The following is a 19,331-nucleotide window of genomic DNA, read 5'->3' on the forward strand; positions in this document are numbered from 1 at the left end:
CCTGGAATCAGTCTGGTGAATCTTCGTTGCACTCCCTCAATAGCAAGAAAGTCCTTCCTCAGATTAAGAGACCAAAACTGAACACAATATTCCAGGTGGGGCCTCACCAAGGCCCTGTACAACTGCAACAAGACTTCCCTGCTCCTATACTCAAATCCCCTTGCTAGGAAGGCCAACATACCATTTGCCTTCTTCACCGCCTGCTGTACCTGCATGCGAACTTTCAATGACTGATGAACCATGACACCCAGGTTTCGCTGCACCTCCCCTTTTCCGAATCTGCCGCCATTCAGATAATATTCTGTCTTCGTGTTTTTGCCCCAAAAGTGGATAACCTCACATTTATCCACATTATACTGCATCTGCCATGTATTTGCCCACTCGCCTATCCTGTCCAAGTCACCCTGCAGCCTCTTAGCGTCCTCCTCACAGCTCACACCGCCACCCAATTTAGTGTCATCCGCAAACTTGGAGATATTACACTCAATTCCATCATCTAAATCATTTATTTATATTGTAAAGAGCTGGGGTCCCAGCACTGAGCCCTGCGACACTCCACTAGTCACTGCCCGCCATTCTGAAAAGGACCCATTAATCCTGACTCTCTGCTTCCTGTCTGCCAACCAGTTCTCTATCCACGTCAGTACATTACCCCCAATACCATGTGCTTTGATTTTGCACACCAATCTCCTGTGTGGGACCTTGTCAAAAGTCCAAATACACCATATCCACTGGTTCTCCCTTGTCTACTCTACTAGTTACATCCTCAAAAAATTCCAGATTTGTCAAGTATGATTTCCCTTTCATAAATCCATGCTGATTTGGACCAATCCTATCTCTGCTCTCCAAATGCGCTGCTATTTCATCCTTAATGATTGATTCCAACATTTTCCCCACCACCGATGTCAGGCTAACCGGTCTATAATTCCCTGTTTGTTCTCTCCCTCCTTTTTTAAAAAGTGGTGTTACATTAGCAACCCTCCAGTCAATAGGAACTGATCCAGAGTCGAAAGACTGTTGGAAAATTATCACCAATGCATCCACTATTTCGAGGGCCACTTCCTTAAGTACTCTGGGATGTAGACGATCAGGCCCTGGGGATATATTGGCCTTCAATCCCGTCAATTTCCCTAATACATTTCCCGCATAATAAGGACATCCTTCAGTTCCTCTTTCTCACTAGACCCTCGGTCCCCTAGTACATCCGGAAGGTTATTTGTGTCTTCCTTTGTGAAGACAGAATCAAAGCACATGTTCAATTGGTCTGCCATTTCTTTGTTCCCCATTATAAATTCACCCAAATCCGACTGCAAGGGACCTACGTTTGTCTTCACTAATCTTTTTCTCTTCACATATCTATCGAAGCTTTTGCAGCCATTTTTAATGTTTCCGGCAAGCTTCCTCTCATACTCTATTTTCCCTCTCTTAATTAAACCCTTTGTCCTCCTCTGCTGAATTCTAAAATTCTCCCAGACCTCCGGTTTGCTGCTTTTGCTAGCTAATTTGTATGCCTCTTCTTTGGAATTAATACTATCCTTAATTTCCTTTGTTAGCTGCGGTTGAGCCACCTTCCCCATTTTATTTTTACTCCAGACAGGGATGTACAATTGCTGAAGTTCGTCCATATGATCTTGAAAGGTTTGCCATTGCCTATCCACCATCAACCCTTTAAGTATCATTTGCCAGTCTAATCTAGCCAATTCGCGCCTCATACCATCAAAGTTACCTTTCCTTAAGTTCAGGACCCTAGTTTCTGAATTAACTTTGTCACTCTCCATCTTAATAAGGAATTCTACCATATTATGGTCACTCTTCCCCAAGGGGCCTCGCACGACAAGATTGCTATTTAGTCCCTTCTCACGACTACTATTTGGTGGCCTGTACACAACGCCCACTAGCATTTTCTGCCCTTTGGTATTCTGCAGCTCCACCCATACCGATTCCACATCATCCAAGCGAGTGTCCTTCCTTACAATTGCATTAATTTCCTCTTTAACCAGCAACGCCACCCCGCCTCCTTTTCCTTTCTGTCTGTCTTTCCTAAATGCTGAATACCCTTGTATGTTGAGTTCCCAGCCTTGGTCACGGCCATGTCTCCGTGATGCCAATCACATTGTATCCGTTAACTGCTATCTGCGCACTTAATTCCTCCACCTTATTTCGAATACTTCTAGGATTGAGGCACAGAGCCTTCAGGCTTGTCTTTTTAACACACTTTGACCCTTTAGAATTTTGCTGTAAAGTGGCCTTTTTTGTTTTTTGCCTTGGGTTTCTCTGCCCTCCACTTTTACTCGTCTCCTTTCTAGCTTTTGCTTCTGCCTCCTTTTTATTTCCCTCTGTCTCCCTGCATAGGTTCCCATCCCCCTGCCATATTAGTTTAACTCCTCCCGAACAGCACTAGCAAACACTCCCCCTAGGTCATTGGTTCCGGTCCTGCCGAGGTGCAGACCATCTGGTTTGTACTGGTCCCACCTCCCCCAGAACTGGTTCCAATGCCCCAGGAATTTGAATCCCTCCCTTCTGCACCACTGCTCAAGCCACGTATTCATCTGAGCTATCCTGCGATTCCTACTCTGACTAGCACGTGGTACTGGTAGAAATCCTGAGATTACTACCTTTGAGGTCCTGCTTTTTAATTTAACTCCTAGCTCCCTAAATTCGTCTCGTAGGACCTCATCCCATTTTTTTACCTATATCATTGGTACCTATATGTACCACGACAACTGGCTGGTCACGCTCCCTTTTCAGAATGTCCTGCACCCGCTCCGAGACATCCTTGACCCTTGCACCAGGGAGGCAACATACCATCCTGGAGTCTCGGTTGTGGCTGCAGAAACGCTTATCTATTCCCCTTACAATTGAATCCCCCATCACTATAGCTCTCCCACTCTTTTTCCTGCCCTCCTGTGCAGCAGAGCCACCCACGGTGCCATGGACTTGGCTGTTGCTGCTCTCCCCTGATGAGTCATCCTCCTCAACAGTACCCAAAGCGGTGTATCTGTTTTGCAGGGGGATGACCGCAGGGGGCCTCTGCACTACCTTGCTTGCACTGCTCTTCCTGTTGGTCTTCCATTCCCTATCTAGCTGTGTACCCTTCTCCTGCGGTAAGACCAACTCACTAAACGTGCTATTCACGTCATTCTCAGCATCGTGGATGCTCCAGAGTAAATCCACCCGCAGCTCCAGTTTCGCAACGCGGTCCGTCAGGTTCTGCTTGCCCAGGGTTTGCAGGTGACCTTCGGGCCCCTGGTGGCAAGTCTTACACATTGGTGATGTTTACATGCATAACAGAATCTGCCTTTACTCGAATGTTGAAGGGTTTAACTCTGAAAAGAGGCACACGATCTGATTCAAATCAGGCCACAAGAGTGCACAATTCATTGACAGCAGCCCGGACTGAGTTCAAGGCCAGACAAGGTGGCTCCCACGCCAAATATAAACAGAAAATACTGGAAATATTCAGCGGGTCAGGCAGCATTTGTGGAGAGGGAAACAGGATTAACATTTCACAACTGTGACCTTTCGTCAGAACTGCTAAAAGGTCACAGGCCAGATGCTGCATGACCTGCTGACTACTTCCAGCATTTTCTGCTTCCATTTCAGATTTCCAGCATACCTAGTGTTTTGCCTTTTGCATTAGCTGAGGTGCGTGGGAGGGGGGAGGATGGCAAGAGGAGGTTGGAAAGAACAACCTGCTATGGCTCAGTTGGCAGTGCTTTCGCCTCTGAGTCAGAAGGTTGTGCAGCCTAGTGGTATGCAGTTGTGAGCCCAGTGGATGAACTGGTAGTGTATACCACCAGCGATGTCTCCGCAAGATCCTACAAATCCCCTGGGAGGACAGATGCACCAACGTCAGTGTCCTCGCCTAGGCCAACATGCTCAGCATCGAAGCACTGACCACACTCGACCAGCCACATTGTCCGCATGCCCAACACGAGACTCCCAAAGCAAGCGCTCTACTCGTAACTCCTACACGGCAACTCCAGATGGTCAGAGGAAACGTTTCAAGGACACCCTCAAAGCCTCCTTGATAAAGTGCAGCATCTCCACCGACACCTGGGAATCCCTGGCCAAAAACCGTCTTAAGTGGAAGAAGAACATCAGGGAAGGCACTGAGCACCTTGAATCTCGTCGCCGAAAGCATGCAGAAAACAAGCGCAGGCAGCAGAAGGAGCGTGCGGTAAACCAGACTCCCCTTTCCTTCAACAACTGGCTGTCCCACCTGTGACAGAGACTGTAATTCCCATATTGGACTGTACAGCCACCTGAGAACTCATTTTTAGAGTGGAAGCATGTCTTCCTCAATTCCAAGGGACTGCCTATGATGATGATGTGGGTCCATAATTGCGCCAGCGTGTCCCTGGAGTTAGAACACGCGGTGTCTACTGGTACGCTTGCGGCCTTCCACGAGAGCACAACAGTAAACAGCGAGAGATTGGGAGCGGAGATAAAAGGGCGCGAGTGCAGCAGCCCAGCGGGACAACAGTAAGCAGCTAGCCCAGCAGCAGCACAGGATAAGAAGTAAAAAGAATCAACGTGTGACATCACAGGAAAGCAGGGAAGTGATTGGTTGATCAGTACTTCTCTCTTTTTCTTGGGCATTGGTTTAAGAGCCGGGATTAAAAACTAAAGGTTCAAAACTTAAATACATTAGAGATGGCAGGGCAGGCGATGTGTTACTGCTGCAGCTGGTGCACACCATTGAGGTCCACGGCGACCACATCTGCAGCAAGTGTTGGCTGCTCAAAGAACTTCGACTCAGAGTCAATGAGCTGGAGTCCGAGCTTTAAACACTGCGACACATCAGGGAGGGGAAGAGTTTCCTGGACGCTGTGTTCCAGGAGACAGTCACACCCCTTAGATTAATTAATTCAAATTTGGTCAGTGGTCTGGGACAGGAGGGAGTGACTATGAGTTAGGTAGGTATGGGGACCCAGGAGGTAGCGATGGAGGAGCCTTAGCTCTTGCAATTGTCCGACAGGTACGAGATTCTTGCTTCCTGTGTGGATGAGAGCAGGGACTGCAGAGAGGATGAGCAAACTGATCACAGCACCGTGGTATAGGAGGCCATTCAGGCGGGGGGAGTAAAAAGAAATGTTGTTGTGGTAGGGGTCAGTATCATTAGGGAGATACTGTTTTCTACAGCCGAGAGCGTGAGTCCCAAAGACTGTGTTGCCTGCCCGGTGCCAGCGTTAAGGACATCTCCTCTGGACTGGAGAGGAACTTGGAGTGGGATAGGGAAGATCCAGTTGTCGTGGTCCACGTGGGTACCAACGACATAGGTAGAACACAGAAAGAGGTTCTGCTGATGGAGTATGAGCAGCTAGGGGCTAAATTAAAAAGCAGAACCACAAAGGTAATCATTTCTGGATTACGACCTGAGCCACGAGCAAATTTGCATAGGGTAAATATCAGAGAGTTAAACACGTGGCTTAAAGACTGGTGTGGGAGAAATGGGTTTTGGTTCGTGGGACATTGGGGTAAGAGGGAGCTGTTCCGTTCACTTGAACCGTATTGGGACCAGTAGTTTCCTGGCGAATCGAATAACTAGGGTTGTAGAGAGGACTTTAAACTAAATAATGGAGGGGGGGGGGGGGGAAGGGTTCAGGTGAGCAGAAATTTTAAAAGTCAAAGAGCAAGGAGAAGGCAATAGAGCAGGGTAGCACTGGAGAAAATGATAACCAGCATTTCACAGGAAGGGACAGAATGCATAAACATAACAGTGTATCAGAAAGTGGTAAAAAAATAAAATTAAAAGCTCCTTATCTGAATGCACGCAGCATTTATAACAAGACAGATGAGTTGACAGCACAAATAGATATAAATGGGCCTGATCTGATAGCCATTACAGAGATGTAGTTGCAAGGTGACCAAGGCTGGGAACGGAATATTCAGGGGTATTGCACAATTTGCAAGGATAGACAGAAAGGAAAAGGAGGTGGGGTAGCTCTGTAAATAAAGGATGAGATCATTGCAGTAGTGAGAAATGATATTGGCTCAGAAGATCAAGATGTTGAATCAGTTTGGGTGGAGATAAGAAATAATAAGGGGAAGAAGTCATTGGTGGGCGTAGTCTATAGGCCCCCTAATAGTAGATACACTGTTGGACGGAGTATAAATCAAGAAATAATGGAGGCTTGTAAAAAAGGAACGGCAATAATCATGGGTGAGTTTAATCTTCATATTGATTGGACAAATCAAATAGGCCAAGGTAGCCTTGAGGAGTTCATGAGTGTATCCGGGATGGTTTCCTTGAACAGTATGTTGCGGAACCAACCTGGGAGCAGGCTATCTTAGATCTGGTACTGTGTAATGAGACAGGATTAATAAATGATCTCCTCGTAAAGGATCCTCTAGGAAAGAGTGATCATAGAATGGTTGAATTTCAAATTCGGTTGGAGGATGAGAATGTTGGATCTCAAACCAGTGTCCTGAGCTTAAATAAAGGAGATTACAAAGGTATGAAGGCAGAGTTGGCTAAAGTGGACTGGGAAAATAGATTCAAGTGTAAGACGGTTAATAAGCAGTGGCGAACATTTAAGGAGATATTTCATAATTCACAAAAAATATATATTCCAGTGAGAAGGAAAGACTTTAAGAGAAGGGAGAACCATTCGTGGCTAACTAAGGAAATAAAGGATGGTATCAAATTGAAAACAATGGCATACAAAATGGTAAAGATTGGTGGGAGGTCAGAGGATTGGGAAACTTTTAAAAAACAGCAAAGGTCGACTAAAAAAATAGTAAAGAGTGGAAGATAGATTATGAGAGTAAACTAGCAAAAAATATAAAAACAGATAGTAAGAGTTTCTACAGGTATATAAAAAGGAAGAGAGTGGCTAAAGTTGGTCCCTTAGCGAATGAGATGGGGAACAGGGAAATGGCAGAGACTTTGAACAAGTATTTTGTATCGGTCTTCAAGGTAGAAGATACTAAAAACATCCCAATAATGGATAATTAAGGGGCTTTCGGGAGGGAGCAACTTAAAACAATCACAATCACTAAAGAAAAGGTTGTCGGTAAAATAATGGGACTAAATGTGGACAAGTCCCATGGTTCTGATGGTTTGCCTCATAGGGTCTTAAAAAAGTGGCTGCAGAGATAGTGGATGTATTGGTTGTAATCTACCTAAATTCCCTGGGTGCTGGGGAGGTCCCAGCAGATTGGAAAACCGGTAAACGTAACGCCCTTATTTAAAAAATGAAGCAGACAGAAAGCAGGAAACATAGACAAGTTAGCCTAACATCTGTCATTGGGAAAATGCTGGAGTCCATTATCAAGGAAGCAGTAGCAAGACATTTGGAAAAGCAAAATGCAGTCAGAGTCAACATGGTTTTATGAAAGGGAAATCATGTTTGACAAATTTGCTGGAGATCTTTGAGGATGTAATGAGCAGGGGGGATGAGGGGGAACCAGTGGATGTGGTATATTTGAATGTCCAGAAGGCATTTGATAAGGTGCCACATAAAAGTTTACTGCACAAGATAAAAGCTCACTGGGCTGGGGCTAATATATTAGCGTGGATAGCGGTTTGGCTAACTAACAGAAACAGAGAGTGGGGATAAATGGGTCATTTTGCGGTTGGCAAATAGTAACTAGTGGGGTGCCACAGGGATCGGGGCTTCAATTATTTGCAATTTATATTAATGACTTGGATGAAGGGACTGAGTGTGATGTAGCCAAGTTTGCTGATGATACAAAGATGGGTGGGAAAGCAAGTTGTGAGGAGGACACAAAACATTTTCAACAGGATATAGACATGCGTGACTTTAATATGCATATAGATTGGGCTAACCAAACTGGAAGCAATACGGTGGAGAAGGATTTCCTGGAGTGCATAAGGGATGGTTTTCTAGACCAATATGTCGAGGAACCAACTAGGGGGAGGCCATCTTAGACTGGGTGTTGTGTAATGAGAGAGGATTAATTAGCAATCTCGTTGTGCGAGGCCCCTTGGGAAAAAGTGACCATAATATGGTGGAATTCTACATTAGGATGGAGAATGAAACAGTTAATTTAGGGTAACTTTGAAGGTATGAATTGGCTAGGATAGATTGGCGAATGATACTTAAGGGGTTGACTGTGGATGGGCAATGGCAGACATTCAGAGATCGCATGGATGAACTACCACAATTGTACATCCCTGTCTGGCATAAAAATAAAAAAGGGAAGGTGGCTCAACCGTGGCTATCAAGGGAAATCAGGATAGTATTAAAGCCAAGGAAGTGGCATACAAATTGGCCAGAAATAGCAGTGAACCTGGGGACTGAGAGAAATTTAGAACTCAGCAGAGGAGGACAAAGGGTTTGATTAGGGCAGGGAAAATAGAGTACGAGAGGAAGCTTGCAGGGAACATTAAGACGGACTGCAAAAGTTTCTATAGATATGTAAAGAGAAAAAAGTTAGTAAAGACAAACGTAGGTCCTCTGCAGTCAGAATCAGGGGAAGTCATAACGGGGAACAAAGAAATGGCAGACCAATTGAACAAGTACTTTGGTTCGGTATTCACTAAGGAGGACACAAACAACCTTCCGGATATAAAAGGGGTCAGAGGGTCTAGTAAGAAGGAGGAACTGAGGGAAATGCTTATTAGTTGGGAAATTGTGTTGGGGAAATTGATGGGATTGAAGGCCGATAAATCCCCAGGGCCTGATGGACTGCATCCCAGAGTACTTAAGGAGGTGGCCTTGGAAATAGTGGATGCATTGACAGTCATTTTCCAACATTCCATAGACTCTGGATCAGTTCCTATGGAGTGGAGGGTAGCCAATGTAACCCCACTTTTTAAAAAAGGAGGGAGAGAGAAAACAGGGAATTATAGACCGGTCAGCCTGACATCAGTAGTGGGTAAAATGATGGAAACAATTATTAAGGATGTCATAGCAGCGCATTTGGAAAGAGGTGACATGATAGGTCCAAGTCAGCATGGATTTGTGAAAGGAAAATCATGCTTGACAAATCTTCTGGAATTTTTTGAGGATGTTTCCAGTAGAGTGGACAAGGGAGAACCAGTTGATGTGGTGTATTTGGACTTTCAGAAGGCTTTCGACAAGGTCCCACACAAGAGATTAATGTGCAAAGTTAAAGCACATGGGATTGGGGGTAGTGTGCTGACGTGGATTGAGAACTGGTTGGCAGACAGGAAGCAAAGAGTAGGAGTAAATGGGTACTTTTCAGAATGTCAGGCAGTGACTCGTGGGGTACCGCAAGGTTCTGTGCTGGGACCCCAGCTGTTTACATTGTACATTAATGAATTAGACGAGGGGATTAAATGTAGTATCTCCAAATTTGCGGATGACACTAAGTTGGGTGGCAGTGTGAGCTGCGAGGAGGATGCTATGAGGCTGCAGAGTGACTTGGATAGGTTAGGTGAGTGGGCAAATGCATGGCAGATGAAGTATAATGCGGATAAATGTGAGGTTATCCACTTTGGTGGTAAAAACAGAGAGACAGACTATTATCTGAATGGTGACAGATTAGGAAAAGGGGAGGTGCAACGAGACCTGGGTGTCATGGTACATCAGTCATTGAAGGTTGGCATTCAGGTACAGCAGGCGGTTAAGAAAGCAAATGGCATGTTGGCCTTCATAGCAAGGCGATTTGAGTACAGGGGCAGGGAGGTGTTTCTACAGTTGTACAGGGCCTTGGTGAGGCCACACCTGGAGTATTGTGTACAGTTTTGGTCTCCTAACTTGAGGAAGGAGATTCTTGCTATTGAGGGAGTGCAGCGAGGGTTCACCAGACTGATTCTCGGGATGGCGGGACTGACATATCAAGAAAGACTGGATCAACTGGGCTTGTATTCACTGGAATTCAGAAGAATGAGAGGGGATCTTATCGAAACGTTTAAAATTCTGACGGGTTTAGACAGGTTAGATGCAGGAAGAATGTTCCCAATGTTGGGGAAGTCCAGAACCAGGGGTCACAGTCTAAGGATAAGGGGTAAGCCATTTAGGACCGAGATGAGGAGAAACTTCTTCACCCAGAGAGTGGTGAACCTGTGGAATTCTCTACCACAGAAAGTTGTTGAGGCCAATTCACTAAATATATTCAAAAAGGAGTTAGATGTAGTCCTTACTACTAGGGGGATCAAGGGGTATGGCGAGAAAGCAGGAATGGGGTACTGAAGTTGCATGTTCAGCTCATTGAATGGCAGTGCAGGCTTGAAGGGCCGAATGGTCTACTCCTGCACCTATTTTCTATGTTTCTAAGTGAGTGGGCAAACATTTGGCAGCTGGAATATAGGGGTCAAGTTTCGGGCCGCGCCGAGAACGCCGCAGCCCCGCCTGATTTCCGCGCTCAAAACCGCGCCTTAAACTTACCTCGGTATTCTCCCTGCTGCTGGAACGTTCCAGGCCTTTGGCACAGCGCAGCACAAGCTGTGGGGGGCGGGGCCCGTTCAGCCTCTCCCCCTCCCTTCTCCTCTTTTCTCCACCCCCTCCCTCTCTCCCCTCTTCTCCCCCTCCCCTCCTCTCCCCCCTCCCTCCCTTCCTCTCCCCTCTTCTCCCTCTCCCTCCCTCCCTCTTCTCCCCTCCCTCTCTTCCCCCCTTCCTCCCTCTCCTCTTCCCCCCTCCCTCCCTCTCCTCTACCCCCCTCCTTCTCCTCTCCCTCCCTCCCTGTCCTCTCTGCCCTCCTTCCCCTCCCTTCTCTTTTCTCCAGCCCCTCCCTCTCTCCCCCTCCTCTCCCCCTCCCCTCTTCTCCTCCTCCCTCTCTTCCCCCCTCCCTCCCTCTCCTCTTCCCCCCTCCCTCCCTCTCCTCTACCCCCCTCCTTCTCCTCTCCCCCCTCCCTCCCTCTCCTCTCCCCATCCCTCCCTCCCCTCCCTCCTCTTCCTCTCCCTCCTTCCTCCCTCCACCCCTCACTGTCAGAAACACAGAGAGACACTGACAGACAGAGAGAGACACTGACAGGCAGAGAGAGGGAAACATTGACAAACAGAGAGAGACACACTGGGGAGGCCCCATCCCAGCACGCTGTTGGAGGGCTCCCAGTGCTGCAATGGGTGAGTAGAAACTTAATTTTTTATTTATTGATCTTTTAATTATTTTTTTTATTTTTTAATTAAAAAAAATGATTTATTGGTTGATTTATTGATTTATTTATCATTTATTATTGATGATGGCTCTTTATTTGTAAAAGTGACGTGTTTCATGTTTGTAAACTTCCCACCTCCGCCCCCCCTCCCAATCTCTCGTTCCCTACGCCTGATTTCTAAGTGTAGGCAAGGTTTTTCTGAGTGTACAAAAATCTGCACTTACTCCATTCTAAGTTAGTTTGGAGTAAGTTTTTGCTGCGTAAACTTGCAAAACAGGCGTAAGTGGCAGACACGCCCCCTGTTGCAAAAAAAAATCTGTTCTAAAATGAAACTGTTCTAACTCACTAGAACTGGAGCAAACTAAATGCCGAGAATTGCAATTTCTAAGATACTCCATTCTAAACTAGTTGCTCAAAAAAAATAGGAGCAACTCAGGCCGAAACTTGACCCCATTATGTGGGAAAGTGTGAGGTTATCCACTTTTGCAGGCAAAATAAAAATGCAAATTATTATTTAAATGGAGAGAAATTACAAAATGTTGCAGTACAGAGGGACCTGGGGGTCCTTGTGCAGGAAACACAAAAAGTTAACATGCAGGTACAGCAAGTAATCAGAAAGACAAATGGAATGTTGGCCTTTATTGCAAGGGGGATGGAGTATAAAAGCAGAGAAGTCCTGCTACAACTGTCCAGGCCACACCTAGAGTACTGCGTAGTTTTGGTCTCCTTATTTAAGGAGGGATATACTTGCATTGGAGGCAGTTCAGAGAAGGTTCATGAGGTGATTCCTGAAATGAAGGGGTTGTCATATGAAGAGAGGTTGAGCAGGTTGGGCCTATACTTATTGGAGTTTAGAAGACTGAGCGGTGATCTTATTGAAACGTATAAGATTCTGAGGGGGCTTGACAGGGTAGATGCAGGGAGGATGTTTCCCCTCGTGGGGGAATCTAGAACTAGGGGGCATAGTTTCAGATTAAGGGTTCGCCCATTTAGAACTGAGATGAGGAGGAATTTCTTCTCTCAGAGAGTCGTAAATCTGTGGAATTCTCTGCCCCAGAGAGCTGTGGAGACTTAGTAATTGAATATATTTAAGTTGGAGATAGTCAGATTTTTGAGCAAAAAGGGAGTAAAGGGTTATGGAGAGCAGCCAGGGAAGTGCAGCTGAGCCCAAGATCAGATCAGCCATGATCTTATTGAATAGCGGAGTAGGCTTGAGGGGCCAAATGGCCTACTCCTGCTCGTATTTCTTATGTTCTTATGAGAGGTGGGTAACGGAGGGACTGGAATGCATCATTACAACAGGGAACAGAATTTTAATTTGATTTGGCAAGGTTCCTTTAAATGTTTATTTGTTAATTTGTGGGTTTTGGTGTCCTTAGAAAAGGGGGGATTTGGATTAATGTTATAATTAAAATAGTTGTGGGTTCATAATACTCCTGTGAATTATTTTTGTCTCATAATACTCCAGTGAAGCGCCTTGGGACGCTTCACTACGTTAAAGGCGCTATATAAATACAAGCTGTTGTTGTTCAAGTCTCACTCCAGAGACTTGAGCACAATCATCTAGGCTGACATTTCAGTGCAGTATTGAGGGAGTGCTGCGCTGTCGGAGGTGGCGTCTTTTGGATGACATATTAAACTGAGGCCTCGTTTGCCCTCTCAGTTGGATGTAAAAGATCCCATGGGACAATTTTGGAGAAGGGTAGAGGAGTTATCCCTGGTGTCTGAGCGCGGCCCTCAACCTGCAAGGGAACACCATCGCTGCAGGTCGGGGATAAGAGGAACGGAGTGGCCCTGGACAGCGTGGCCCCCAAACTGCGAGGGAACACCATCGCTGCAGCTTGGGGGTAAGAGGAAGAGCAGAGCGGCCCTGGACACCGTGGCCCCCAACTTGTGAGGGAACACCATCGCCGCAGGTGGTGGGGGGGTAAGAGGAGCTGGTCTCTGGAGGGTGTAGCGCGAACTGTCCCAGGAGGGCGACACATCTGAAGTGGGCGACTGGATTGATGTCATTCAAATACAGGTCGCCAATTGGAGCGTGGACAGGACCACCGGTAGGACCCGGGTACAGCACAGGAGCGGGGAGGTCGGGGTGGAGGTGCGGCGAATGATCGGAGTGGAGGAGCGGTGAGAGATCAGGGCCCAGGAGCGTCATGCTCGGGACCCAGGAGAGGCGAGAGTTCGGGGCACAGGGGCAGCACGAGCCAGTCCACACTACGATCTATGGACAGTCGGAGTATGTGTGCGCACTAGGTCGGTACAGCAGAGCTTGGTCTCCAGTCGTCTTGGTTAACCCTTGCCATTGGACCAAGACCTTGCTCTGTCAAGCCCGTGTGGTGGCTGGTGTGCAACGGACACCCCACGTTAAAAGAATCCACGCACAGGCATCTTCCACTCTTCAATATGTAGTTCGGGACCTGGAATGTCAGGTCCCTCATTGAAACACCTGTATACTCATCCCTTTTTGATGTGGAAGCAGGCCATCCTCGACACCAGGGACTGCCTAATACTACTACTATACCCAGCCAATATTTATCCCTCAATCAACATCACGAAAACAGATTATCTGGTCATTATCATATTGTTGTTTGTGGGAGCCTGCTGCAAATTGGCTGCTGCAATTCATACATTACAGCAGTGACTACACTCCAAAATGTACTTCACTGACTGTAAAGCGCTTTGGGACGTCCTGAAGTTGTGTAAGGTGCAAGTTCTTTTTATTCAATCATTGGAATCACAAGGTCATCTGTTTCCTCATAGAACAACTGCATTGCAAAAAGTATCATGCTGACATCATCCTTCTCAGAAAACACCCATAGTTATGAACACTTGGCAAAAGATTTTATTCGAGTCAACTACTGAATTATTTCACTTTTAAGAATACGGCAGTGTTCCCTGAATAACATAAAACATAATTCTAGGTTTAAAAGCAGTTCAAAAGAATCAATAAATTATTTAAAAGTTATGGGGAAATTGTTGCAATCCTCGATTTAAACAAAGAAATCCCTTTTCTGTGCAGAAGCTCACTTTGTTACATTACAACAGTGACTACACTTCAAAAAGTGCTGCATTGACTGTAAAGCGCTTTGGGACGTCCTGAGGTCGTGAAAGGTGCTATATAAATGCAAGTCTTTATTTTTTGCCAATGTCAGCTCTCCAATTTCCAATTCTACTGAGATTGGCTGAACCACCACAGACCACAAATCAAACCTTAGATTATTTTATAGTCTGCATGGCTTAGCTAGTCATTGGACAAACTTACTCAGCCAGTGTGGAGCCTTTATTTTTGGTCAGCCAGGTACCTGACATGGGTGGATACCCATTAGCTGTCAAATGGACAACAGTCTCTTCAGAGTTATATTCTTGGGGGCTGTATTCACCTCTCCTGGCTGGCCTCCCATTCTACACCCTCCATCAACTTGAGCTCTGCTGCCAGTGCCCAACTCACAGCAAGTCCTTTTCACCCATCAACCCTGTGCTCGCTGACCAACATTGGCTCCCGGTCCGTCAACACCCTGATTTAAAAATTCTCATGCTTGTTGTCAAATTCTTCTATGGCCGCGCCCCCTCCGTCTCTGTAATCTCCTCCAGCCCCACAACCCTCCGAGATCTCTGCCCTCCTCCAATTCTGGCATCTTGTGCAACCCCAACTCCCCTCGCCCCTTCATTGGCAGCCGTGCCTTCAGCTGCCGATGCTCTAAGCTCTGGAATTCCCTCCCTACGGGCTTAAATTTGGCCCACCCCTTTGTTCGGCACACTCACCAGAGATGCGCCAACTTTGTGGGCTGAAAACGGCGCCTAAAAAATCTCCCCCGATTCTGGCCGCCGTGTTGCCTCTCCCGGGGCTTGGCGCGGCGTGGCCAGTCGATTGGGGGGCGGAGCTAGGGCCCTGTGCCAGAAACAGTGCCGGCTGCATTCGCGCATGCGCAGTAGCTCCTGCCGATGATGAAGATGCGTGCTGCAGCATGGGACCCGATGCGTCCCGCCCCTATCCCGGGTCGAGTGGCCTGCCGCACAGGCCGGCTCGCTGCCTTCCCGGGCTAAGGCTACAACAAATAGGTTGGTGCAGGGAGAGTTTTGATTGGGGTGGTGGAAGTTTTGATCCGGGGGGAGTTTGATTGGGTGGGGGGGTGATAAATGTGTAGCCAGTAATTTTAATGAGCTTACTCAAGATTTTCCTTCACCCTGTTAATGAAAATACTTTCCTACATAAGAACATAAGAATTACATGCAAGAGGTACTGCTATTTTTTATTTGGATATTTTGAAAAACATTATGTAAATATGTTTTGTCTCTTTACTTCTTTTATTTTTGTAGTTTAATCTTCCATGAATGCTTCTGTTGTATAGTAAATTAACTTTGCGAAGTTGTCATATGTCCTGTATAGCTGTTTGATCCTATTCACATTTTTTATTCAAGTCATTCGTACCTACCTGCGCTGATTTCTTAACTCTCCGCAAGGGTTTTCTGTGCAGCCACAAGTGGCCACATACACTGGCCTAAGTTAGTTTGGAGTAACTATTAGCTGTCCAAAGTGGCCTAAATGGCCAAAATGGGCGTAGGTGGCTGGTAACGCTCCCTTTTGAAAAAAATTAAGCTAAACTAAAAAAATCCTAACTAACTCACTTACACTGGCGCAAATTGAATGTGCAAAATAGGGACTTTTAAGATACTCCAGAAAAATCAAGTTGCTCCAAAAAAAAACAGAGCAACTCCTGGGCAATTTTGTGCCCTAAATCTCTCCGCTTCTTTCTCCTCCTTTAAGATGCTCCTTAAAACCTGCCTCTTTGACCAAGCTTTAGTTCAACTGAGCTAATATCTCATGTGGCTTGGCGTCAAATTCTGTTAGTTAACGCTAATGTGAAGCCCCTTGGGACGTTTTACTACGTTAAAGGCGCTATATAAATGCAAGTTGTTGTTGTAGTGGGAATATGTGGGCGAATACTCCATGTTCCTAGCCAAGACAATGAACCTTTCACTACCAGAATATTGATATAATTCTGCATAAATACTTTTAACTCCATTATTAATCCCAATAAACACATTTTAGGATCATTATCGATAGTGACACCTCTACTCTGGCTGTGGCATCCACCACCATTCACATGGCTGGGGGGCGGGGGAGAGATTTTAGAGTAATGATAACATTTGTGAAGAAGGGTACCTCTTCTGGGTCGCAGTACCATCTATCTATAAAGGTTTAGCTATTCTATGAAGGGTATAACAGAGAGCGCCACGAGGACTGAAGCGAAAAGCCTAATGAAAGCAATATAAGTGGACTTCCTCTGAACTTTACAACACTCGATAAGCTCGTATAAAGTCACAAAGTGCCCCAATAAATCAGAACCTCGAACGGAGACTGGCAGTGTGTCTGAGTCTCACACAGGGTAGACTGGCAGTGTGTCTGAGTCCCACACAGGGTAGACTGTCAGTGTGTCTGAGTCCTACACACAGTAGACTGGCAGTGTGTCTGAATTTCACATAATAGCTTGGCAATGAATTTGAGTCTCACACACAGTCGACTGGCAGTGTGTCTACGTCTCTCACTCACAGTAGACTGGCTGTGTGTCTGACTCCCACATACGCAGTAGACAGGACGGTGTCTGGTTTTGAATTTCAGAATTTGAGTCTCGCACACGGTAGTCTATTGCAGTGTATCACTGATCGGGGCCCAGGAGAGGCGTGAGTTTGGGGCCCAGAAGAGCCGAGGGCCCAGGGGCAACATGGCCCAGCCCACACTGCGATATGTGTGCGCACTAGGTCCGTGCAGCAGAGCTGATCTCCAGTCATCTTGGTCTTGCCACTTGACCAAGACCTAGCTCTGTCAAGCCCGTGTGGTGGCTGGTGTGCAACGGCCACCACACGTTAAAAAAAATCCACACACAGGAATCTTCCACCCTTCACTCAGAGAATTGTGAACCTGTGGAATTCTCTACCACAGAAAGTTGTTGAGGCCAGTTTGTTAGATATATTCAAGAGGGAGTTAGATATGGCCCTTACGGCTAAAGGGACCAAGGGATATGGAGAGAAAGCAGGATAGAGGTACTGAGGTGAATGATCAGCCATGATCTTATTGAATGGTGGTGCAGGCTCGAAGGGCCGAACGGCCTACGCCTGCACCTATTTTCTATATTTCAACATGTAGTTCGGGACCTGGAATATCAGGTCCTTCATTGAAACACCTGTGAACTCATCCCTTTTTGTCGTGGAAACAAGTCATCCTCGTTTCGTTTGGAGAGATTGCCCATGATGATGGTCCAACTCGTGTCTGAGCAGGTGTTGACGCCGCTTCCGGGTCACTCCCCGCCCTCGCGCGCTCAGTCCCCGCGCATGCGCGCTTGCTCTCGCTCAAAGGCAGCGGGCGGAGGACGCATGCGCGCTGCGCTGGCTGCCCGCGACGCGGCCTGTGTGTTTTCATGTCAGCGGCTGGAGCGGGCTCGAGCGCAGCCGGGAGCCCGCCACTGTTGACGGTGTGAAGGGGGAAAAGTTCACGCGACGGCGGCGGGGGGTTGGAAAAAAAAACCGACGAAAATATTTTTCAAAAAAGAAACGAAACTCGACTTTCACCCTTTCGCATGCTTGAAATATGGAAGAGAAATTCGCCGAGATCGACGGGGAAAGCCGCTGGCCTCAGTCGTATTTGGTAAGTTTGTGTGCGAAAGTGAGTAAAGTTGGGTTGTATTATTATTTACCGTCCTTTCAAAAGTGCACCGAACTGCAGAAATCTCTGAGGAAAGTCGGCCGGTGCGAGTCGGGCTGTCCGTTAACGGAAGTTGAGCACGGTCAGGCCACTGGGGGCGCCAGATCCCCCAGCCCACTGCGTCTGCGCCGGCTTAAGGCTCATTTCTTTTTCGCCGAAGGTTAATCGCTTGATTTTAAAGGAGAGATGTTTCTTTTTCTTTCCCAGCAGGTGGTCCAATAATAAACTGTGGAGAGAAGTTTGTTAAATATAACCTGCATGATCCATTTCTTTCATTTGTATGAAAACTTATTTGCAAAGTTGCAGTAACTAAAGCAAGTCATAGATTACCTCATGTTGAAATAAATTGTTTTCAATCTTGGGATATGATTGGATTGGGGTGACATGCACTCTGCCTGTCTGTCTGGTCAGCTGATGGGCAGCACCCATGCCTCTTGAGTCAGAAGGTCGTGGGTTCAAGTCCCACTCCAGAGACTTGAGCACAAACATCCAGTGCGGTGCTGAGGGAGCGCTGCACTGTCGGAGGTGCCCGTCTTTCGGATGATGCGTTCAACCCAGGCTCTGTCAGCTCTTTCAGGTGGACGTAAAAGATCCCATGGCTGCTACTTCAAAGAAGAGCAGGGGAGTTCTCCCCGGAAAATATTTATCCCTCCATCAACGTCAGTGGTCACTTCTCGCATTGCTGTTTGTGGGAGCTTGCTGTGTGAAAATTGGCTGCTGCGCTTCCTGTATTAACACAGTGACTACACTTCAAAAATGCTTCAGTGGCTGTAAAGTGCTTTGGGATGTCTGGTGGTCGTGAAAGGCACTATGTATATACAATTTAACGTTGGTTTAAATCGGTTTAACGTCTCATCCTCCACAAATTCAGATAGGAATGCAAAGAAGATCACAATATTTGTTTAGTTTACACTGGTTAAAAGTGACAGTAACAGACTTGTTGGCTCCGTTTTACTTGGTCACTAATTTAGTATAATTATGGTGAAGGGGACTTATAGACACTGGCTTCATGGCGTCAAACCCAAAAAGCAATCTTTGACCTTGCAAACTACCGCCCATCTCTGTTAGATCTCTTAATTTCCAATGAAATACGAACTCCGATGGTAGTTTTAACTTTTTAATCTCGGCAGAGAGCAACAAACTTCTTGGCTTCAAGCCAGGTCTTTGTTCTTACTGAGACACATGGTCAAAATGGCTGTATTTATGCCTGGATCAATTTACAGAAAAGAACTCTCCTTCTTTGACATTGGCTCAATTGAAAATCTTTTAAAGTTTTATTGGCTCGCTACCCAAGGTCCGAAAATGTCAAGTTGATTGATGAGTTAATGCAACATGCCGAACTGCATGTAGCAGCCTTGACTTGGGGGTCTGTGAATTTTCACAGTCTGTCTAAATGAGCCTGTTTGAATACTCTATCAATCCCCCCTTTGATTCTTTCTCAAACTGAATCATAAAACTTCAGGTATCACTGGTTAAACATTCTACAAAATAATACATGTTAATAGAGTTTCCTTCTAAAATTTGTTGATTTGTTTCGCCACATGTCCGGACTAGTAGCTTCCACACACATTTACACCAACCCGAGTTCCATCGTGGCCA

At 46.4% G+C, this 19,331-nt stretch overlaps 1 protein-coding gene across 3 annotated transcripts in view; it reads left to right on the forward strand.

The window, feature by feature from the left end:
- Positions 1 to 17,391: 17,391 nt before the first annotated feature.
- ptpn2b (protein tyrosine phosphatase non-receptor type 2b) overlaps positions 17,392 to 19,331 on the forward strand; it is a 112,044-nt gene continuing 110,104 nt past the window's right edge. For all 3 annotated transcript variants that reach the window (XM_070896540.1, XM_070896539.1, XM_070896541.1), the window contains exon 1: positions 17,392 to 17,675. In XM_070896540.1, the coding sequence (XP_070752641.1) occupies positions 17,619 to 17,675 (57 nt within the window). In that variant the 5' untranslated portion in view covers positions 17,392 to 17,618. The remainder of the gene's footprint in view (positions 17,676 to 19,331) is intronic.

The sequence above is a fragment of the Pristiophorus japonicus genome, chromosome 1 (genome assembly GCF_044704955.1).
Source record: "Pristiophorus japonicus isolate sPriJap1 chromosome 1, sPriJap1.hap1, whole genome shotgun sequence".
Lineage (NCBI taxonomy): Eukaryota > Metazoa > Chordata > Chondrichthyes > Pristiophoridae > Pristiophorus > Pristiophorus japonicus.